The 8,508-nt window shown below is 35.8% G+C and overlaps 1 protein-coding gene across 1 annotated transcript; it reads right to left on the reverse strand.

The window, feature by feature from the left end:
- Positions 1-393: 393 nt before the first annotated feature.
- Positions 394-5,064, reverse strand: LOC121429163. Its single transcript, XM_041626095.1, has 4 exons — positions 4,772-5,064; positions 4,245-4,334; positions 3,364-3,525; positions 394-1,298 (listed from the first exon to the last, which is right to left on the reverse strand). Exons 2-4 carry the CDS (start codon positions 4,324-4,326, stop codon positions 1,000-1,002), a joined length of 543 nt encoding a protein of 180 aa, XP_041482029.1. The 5' UTR covers positions 4,327-4,334; positions 4,772-5,064; the 3' UTR covers positions 394-999.
- Positions 5,065-8,508: the final 3,444 nt, after the last annotated feature.

An 8,508-nucleotide genomic window follows, 5' to 3' on the forward strand; every position in this document is an offset into this window, starting at 1 on the left:
ACATCACGAATCTTAAAATGTGCATTAATTGTTTTATAAAACGGGTCGGCAAAATGAATTTTTCATGGAAATCTTGTTAAAATCCCTCCAACTTGTGTACGATCGCACAGACGAAAAGATCACAAGACTGTCAATTATGACATCACATGCGTATCTACTATGCGCGACTAAGTAAGCGCATCAAAATCCTAGCCGGCCTCTTTTACTGAACGCGTATCAGTTTTTACGTGCTATTGGAACTAACGCTGCACAAAAATTGCACAGTGCTGCACAAGAAATGCACAGTGCTGCACGAAAAATGCACGACTGGAAGGTTGCGCATGATTAAAGCATGAACACGTGACTTGGATACGCACTCACCATTGGCTACATGCTTGAACCCGTTTTATAAAATACAATAAAAATCATTTCGTGAGATGATCGGAAACAAGTTTGATGAATTTGTAATTCTTTTATATCTCTTTTTTTGGTGAAAATTTAAAGCTGAGGAAATGGAGAGGTCCATTTAAAAGCAACACTTGAAAAGTATCGCCATAATTCAAGTAACAAGCACAGAGTGTATTTACATTATTCTAAAATATTTCTTTATAATTTCGTAAAGAAAGGCAAATGTCTTTGGTTTCACACCAAAGGTAAGGTAAATGCAATATACACATGTAAAATATCAAAAAGAGAAAGCAATTCATCGATACGTTTAAAAAAAAACAAATAATAAAATCGAAGGAATTTGATTTGACTATAAGAAATTATGTATTTCTTAAACAGTTATTCTCTGTTGATGTTGCTCTTGCAGTTCTTATATTTCATGATGAATTTCGGACCATTCAAATTATTCTGTGAGCAAGTAGAATGCGGATAAAACAGTGAAATAGTGTTGTATAAAATTGTCTATTGTATTGAGAACATGCATGTTATTGAAAGTACAGTATGTATTATATCTTCTAGTTTGAGAGAGAACTAAATCAGAGAATTTTCAAAATTTCGTAAAGGATCAGAGCCTTAAGAACCCCTACAAGGGAGATCAATCATCCATTCTGTGCCAAGATCAGTTTCTGGCAATATACCGATTTTCTTTAAGACCTCGTTTTCTCTTCCAAGTATCTCCGCAATAGGGGTCGGGTCCCCACTGACACCCAGCTGAAAGACGCCATCTTTATTAAATTCGATCCAGTAAGAATCAAATCCTGATGTATCACAATGCACGTTGATATCACGTGATCTAGAGTACGCAATGACGATACCCGACTTTATCATGAATAACGTAGCAAAGAAATGTCCAGGATCACCTCTGCAAAATCCTATACAGGCAGAAAATAAAGTATTAACCGTTACAGAATATTGTAGGAAATAAATTCGTTTGATTTCACATTATTGGTTTTATTAAAAGCCCCCCCCCCCCCATTCGGGTAATACGTTGTCGGCCACCATCGCAACATATCGAATGTAGGCCGTATTCATACATTCATTCATAATAATAATCATAATAAAAGTTCTTGTATAGCGCATAACACATTATGAATAACGATCATATGCGCTTCCAAGGGACTTGGATATTATTACCCTTGTTGTAGCTCAAGCAGCTTTTACGCGCTCGGCATTTCAAGGAATAGATTCCTGCCAGGTAACCACTCATCACCTCACCTGGGTTGAGTGCAGCACAATGTGAATTAATTTCTTGCTGAAGGAAACTACGCCATGGCTGGGATTGAACCCACGACCCTCTCTTTCAAAGTCCGGAGACTAATCCGCTTGGCCACAACGCTCAACGCTTCATATATTATTTATTTATTTTTATTAATATACTTATTTATTTGTTTATAATCATTTCAAAGAACCTACTTTTTGAGGGGGCCCAAGTGACACACTGTAAAAACGTTGTTTAAAGGTTTAAGCGCGTTGTTTAGAATTCATAACTTCTTCTTCAAACGATTTATTTGAAAAGTTTAAACAACTTGACTTCTGAAAATTTTAAACAAAATAGTTGTTAGAGAGATGGGCTTAATCAACTTGCAAAAACAATTTAAACAACGAGCGTTTTATATTGTACAGATAAGTGTAAGGTTTCAGAAGATGAAGAAGGCATATTTTCATACTATTAATGGCTCGTATTCCGAACTCCGGCTTAATTTAAACCTGGGTCTAAGTCTGGTCTAAAAATATGGGAAGCTATGGGTGAAAAAATTAAACTTTAATGGTTATAATGTGTACTAGGATGCTTCCCGTGGTTTAAAAGTGAAGAAGTCTATTGTGATGATCATTTCAAGATTTTTTTTTCGTGATGATGCATTGATTATCTAATTATAGAAATTGAATTTACATTTGGCACCCATAGTTTAGATTTCCATACTTTAGATTACGGTTTAAGTTAAACCAGAGCTCAGAATACAGACCAATGAGTCAATACAGCACAATGTTGGTTGTAGATACTAGGGAGTTGTTGTTTCCTCTACGAACGACGGATTAAATGTATTGTCAAATGCATTTCATAACAATGAACAACCAAAATGTTTTGTCTAAATTGGTGAATCAAAACAATTGGTTCGTCCCAGACCATGGACAAACGACATATTTGCAATTTTTCGTCAATTCCGAAACATAGGACGAAATTGCTGCTCCAGTCCACCGATTTTCGACAGACAGCCAAGCTACTCTTTATCATTAATTGATGGCATGCCATGTTCAATACATTAAATGTGTTTTAAAATCCTTCAACAATGTAGATGCGAAAACTCACTACTTAAAGGCCAAGTCCACACTAACAAAAAGCCGATTTGAATAAAAAGAGAAAAATTCAACGAGCATAACACTAAAATTTCATCAAAATTGGATGTAAAATAAGAAAGTTATGACTTTTATAAGTTTCGCTTATTTTTCACCAAAAAAAATTATATGCGCAACTCAGTGATATGCAAATGAGAGAGTCCGTGATGTCCCTCACTCGCTGTTTCTTTTGTTTTTATTGTTTGAATTGTACAATATTTCAATTTGTACAGATTTGACAATAAGGACCAACTTGACTAAGCCCTAAACTGTTACAACAATGGTAATTCCACATGTTCATGGAGGAATAAAGTTTTGTTTAAAATGACAATGAGGAGAAAATAACATATTTTTTATACTTCATATAAGAAATATAGTGAGTGGGGAATATCATCAGTCTCCTCATTACCGACCAGGATGCGCATATAACTGTTTTGTGAAATTAATCGAAATTTTCAAATGTCATAACTTTCTTATTTTACATCCGATATTGATGAAATTTCCAGTGTCATGCTCCTTGTATTTTTCTCATCTAATTCAAATCAACTTTTTGTTGGTGTGGACTTGTCCTTTAATAGCTCATATGCAGCCGTATATCGTTACCGTAATAATAATGCTGTAATTCGTTGGTCAGACTTGGTCGCGCAATTAGCGACAAGATAGTCGGCCCTCCTCGCATCCTGAACGAAAATCGGGATTTCCCTTGGATGACACGAACATGAGTGACAATCAATAGATGAGATTTTGCTGTAAATGACTTACAAGCTAAGTAAACAAGAAGAACAAAATCAGATGTAGTTATTACAATTACACAGACTTTCTGATTCATTGTGACTAAGGTTTTTATAAAGGCCTATTTGACAAACTCGTGATGAAATATTCTTTTTGTAATAATAATGTAACATGTTTTTTTTTCCTTTTCAACATCACTATATCATTCATTATAACTACATAATTTCATCATGATTGATATTTTTTATATCGATATTCTTTTCATTAACCGTTGGCGACAATAAAAATTATATTCACTTAAAGGGCATATTACACCAGAGTCATAATCTAACGTCTCCGTATGCGTCGAAATGTCTTTCGACAGTATTGCTGGGGCTATTATCATTAGATCACGATGATGATGTGGATTTACTCAAAAAATCTGTATTGCGGGATTTCTTTTCGGGACGCCAGACGGATTCAAGAACACTTTAAATGTATTGAAAATGCCCGTGAAATGAATGAGCAACTGAAAGGAATTTAATAGAAAACGGATGAACCGGAAGACCAGTTTCGTCCTAAATTTCAGACATGACGAAAAATTACAAATCATGTCGTTTGTCCATGCACAGTCAAGAGCGGAAATGCTGTTTTGATTCACCAGTTTTCGACAAAGACTTCTTGGTTGTTCATTGTTATGAATGTCTTTCGACAATACTCATGTTCTTGAATCCGTCGTACGCGGTGGAGGGAACACTCCGTGTCATGCCTACCTTGGCAGAATTCACCTCCATATCTCTCCGGACACACGCATCGATAAACACCGTCTTGGACCGTTCGAGTTCCTCCATTCATACACGGGTCTGGGTATGAAATAATATACACATCTCATTGGTCACCGAGGGCATAAATAAAACTTACACACGCGAGGTAACTTTGAAACGGCTTATGCCGAAAGGGTGAGTGCTGTCGCGTTAGGGGTGTTGACACTAACGCGAAGATTCGTCCAAAGCCCCCCCCCCCCCCCCCCCCCGGTTTGGCCGAAAGGGTATGTTGGGAGCGTTAGGGCGCGTCAGTGTCGACAACGCCCCCAAATGACACAACCGGGGGGGGGGGGGCTTTTCCCGAACCTTCGCGTTCAGTACACTCAGCGGCTAATTGTGAAGGCGTACGGCCTAGTACAGTACGGCCGGACGGCTAGCCAGGGCGGCAGGGCGATGGCACGATCCGCTCATCGCTGCAGAAGCATATCTGAACAGTGGCGACAGAAATGATCCGAGTTTAAAGAAGCTTAACTTACCTAGAATCAAAATGAATCGTTGAAATGTCTTAAGAATATTTTCAAGCAAGTACTTGCATCACTCTTTCTTGACAAATGCATGATTCTGCGGAAAAGGAACTGAATTTCGTCGTATCACCGTTTCGACATTATCGTCACCAGAGACAATGTAGCGCGGCGTGCGTTCGGGCATTGCGCAATACCAGGGGATATATACTTAGAGAAGAAAAGACCACGACATGGCTGCAATGCACGAATAGCTCAATTGGTTGAGAGCGGCGCCTCGAAACCGGTGGTTGCAGATTCGAACCCTCTCACTTCGCTCGATAATTTTGTTTTTTATTTTTATTTATTATTATAATTCATTATTATCATTATTGTCATTATTTTATATTATGTTGATGATGAAGATTATGATGATGATAATCATCTGTGATATTTTATTATTATAATGATCATTATTATCATCGTTCTTATCTTTATTATTATTATTATTGTTATTATCACTATCATTATTATTATTATTATTATTATTATTATCATTATTATTCTTTTCATTATTGTTATCATTATCATAATCATCATTAAGTATTATTTTTATCATTATTATTATAATCATCATTATAATTTTTATTATTTTTATTTTTATTATTATGATCCATAGGAGAAGGAGCATGCTCTTATTTAGATTATTATTATTATTGTAATTAAAATAATTCCTTCGTTTTTTATTTTCTTCTTCCTCCTCCTCCTCCTCTTCTTCTTCCTCGAACTTCTTCACCTTTTTCTCCTTCTTCTTTTTCTTCTTCCTCTGCATCCCTCTTCCTCTCCTTCATATTATTATAATTACTATCATTATAATTATTACTAAATTATTTTTATAATTATCGTTGTCTGTGATATTTTTTTGTTATTGTTGTTCTTCATCATTATCGTATACTCCTTCTTTTTCTTCTACATCATTTTCTTCTTCTACTACTACTTCTTCTTTTTCTTTTTCTTCTTCCCTCTTCGTCTCCTTCATATTATAATTATTTTTTATTATCATTATTAATCATTGTTGTTGGTGACATTATTTTTCTTGTGATTGTTGTTGTTCTTCATCATCATTATCTTATTCTCCTTCTCCTCCTCCTCCTCCTTCTTCTTTTTCTGCTTCTTTTTCTTCTTATTGTTATTGTGATTATTATTATAATTATTATTGATATTACCATTATCATTATTATCATTATTATTGCAATTATTATTATTAAAAACAAAATAAAACGCACCCTTTCGGCACTTCCGGGGGGGGGTTGGACGAATGGATGCGTTCCAGTGAACGCGACTTGACGTAACACTCGAGGCGCACCCTTTCGGCCAAGCTGGGGGGGGGGCTTTGGATGAATCTTCGCGTTAATGTCAACACACCCTAACGCGACATCACCCACCCTTTCGGCATGAGCCCTTTGAAACAATATCTTAACACACTTGGAGGGGTTTTTGACCGTTTCAAAGGTAACGAGTTTCATGACCGTACGCAGAAGGGGGGGGGGGCAGGGGGCAGTCCCCCAATCCCTTTGGAAAAAAAATCCTAAAGATTTTCACAAAATTAACCAAAAGTGTGCACAAAATCATTCAATATCACCTTAGAAAATGAAAAAGCACCCCCATGACAAGCTCTGTCTCTTCACTACCGCAACTTCAAGTCTCGTCGAAAAAAAAACACTTGCCGCCCACCCCCGCCCCTAAAAAAATATTCTAATGCCCGAGCAAAATGATGTGTATTATGTTTTAGGAGATGTTCATATTTTAGCTTTCGCCGGATTTTTTCGAGAAATTGAAAACTATATATGTTTGGAAAGGTTATTGAATAAAGATTAATGTTTCCATTTGCACCGTAACCTACTTGGTCGCCATCTTGAATTTTTCAAAATGGCCGCCAAAAACAGAGTTTTCGACAATATCTCGGCTTCTGAGTAATCATGATTTTGTGAGGTCAAGGAATCTACTTGTATTAAAATAATCAACTTTATTCAAGAAAGAAAATCATTTTCATGATATTTTCTGTCTTTTTCTACCCATTTCCAGACTAGAAATCACTTTAAAGTCCAAATTATTATTCCAAATCAAGCGACCTGAATATACCTTTCAATAGGGAAATGATAAACCAGTGTGTCATACATGCTTTTACTAATCATTTAGCATGTGTTTCAGGTAACGTGATCAAGGTCAAAGGTAACATAGGATCGCTGAACTTTGACAATGTTGGGGTATCAACTTGAAATCTTAAGCAAGCTTAAGTTTTGAAGATCATTAGAGAGGGTATGGGTATAATGCATAATTTTCAAGTCACATGATCAAGGTCAAAGGTCATTTAGGTTTTGCACTTTGACCATGTTCTGATTTCACTTCTCAAAACTTAACCAATGCTAAGATGTTGATTGTTCAAGCGAGGCCTAATTTAGAAAGCCCCTATTCTTAAAAATCCATTTATTGGCCATCAAGTCTCAGAAAATGGATACATGATTAAGTTCTCCATTTGAAGGTAGAGTGGTCAATTAGGGGTCAAAATTTAACAAAATTAAAAGAGATAAGGTTAGATTTTACCTTTAACAAAATGAAATTATCATTCATGATTAACAGGTATCATGAATTAGATTACTATGATGTAAAGTTACTGGTCCAAGGTCATTTCAGATTATATTTTGCTCATAGTCGTGAAATACTTTCAGTATAATTGCAGTCTATGGCCCGTATTCTGATAGCAGGTTTAACTTAAACTCAGGTTTAAAGTTGTAGTTTAAGTATGGGAAGCCAAAAGTATCAAAATTTTTATTAAGTTGTATGTTTCTTGTATTTACTGTGCTCTTTCCTGATCCATTGATGGTGAAGACAATCATCTATTCATACTTCCAAGACAATCATGAATTATTTGAGAGCCAAGTGAGCTGAAGTATGATATCTTTACTGTTAGTGATTTATGTAACAAATGGCTATCCATACTTAAACCACAACTTTAAACCTAAGTTTAAGTTAAACCTGCGATCAGAATACGGGCCAATGGGTTTTAGATATCACACATGATATGAAATGAAAAATGCTATTTTTCTCTTTTTTAATAATCATTTATCTTACATGAAAGTATTTTTTAACTTAGCACTGATGCTATATATTGACTTATTTATTGCAGGTGATGCTGCCTGAGGCATTCCTCTTTGTTTCAGTTGAAAACAATATACCCCCAAACATCCTTTTAGTTCCTAGCGACCTTAGATTTCTCTCATCAATTTACTTGATAACTTTTTAGTGAAATTTTTCCTCCACTTTCAAAGTTTCGATGACACTTTAAAACTTTACCTTGGTTATTAAAGATTTTAATAATGATATAACGAACATGGTCGAAGTTCGTCTCGATCATGTGACAGCCTGAAAATCATGGAAGATGATCAGTGATCATGTTGTGCTAACAACATTTTAATCTTAACCAAGAATTATGATTTGAAGAAAAAACACAACAGGGACTTTCGTAGATAATGAAGGTGATTTTGATGACATAATTGCAGGCTATTTTGCATACCTACCACATTTCTAGGGGTGCAGCATAACACCCAGCACCCCTAAGTTTGCACCCCTATAGCACCCCGCTTTTCAGTGCCATGGCTACTTAACTATAAAATAACGATAAGCACTGATTATTCTCTTTGGAAGAGTCAGCCACTTTATACCTGGTGTAACGCACGCTGTTATTCTGGAAACGGATGAAAGATCAGGTACCA

This window comes from Lytechinus variegatus, chromosome 15, assembly GCF_018143015.1.
Source record: "Lytechinus variegatus isolate NC3 chromosome 15, Lvar_3.0, whole genome shotgun sequence".
In the NCBI taxonomy this organism is placed as follows: Eukaryota; Metazoa; Echinodermata; class Echinoidea; order Temnopleuroida; family Toxopneustidae; genus Lytechinus; species Lytechinus variegatus.

Coding starts and splice junctions, on each gene's coding strand:
- LOC121429163 (XM_041626095.1), bottom strand. CDS start 4,326: ATGAATGGAGGAACTCGAACGGTCCAAGACGGTGTTTATCGATGCGTG. Junction 3,526..4,244: donor TGGAGGTGAATTCTGCCAAG/GTAGGCATGACA, acceptor TTGTTTACTTAG/CTTGTAAGTCATTTACAGCA. Junction 1,299..3,363: donor ATTACAGCATTATTATTACG/GTAACGATATAC, acceptor CTGCCTGTATAG/GATTTTGCAGAGGTGATCCT.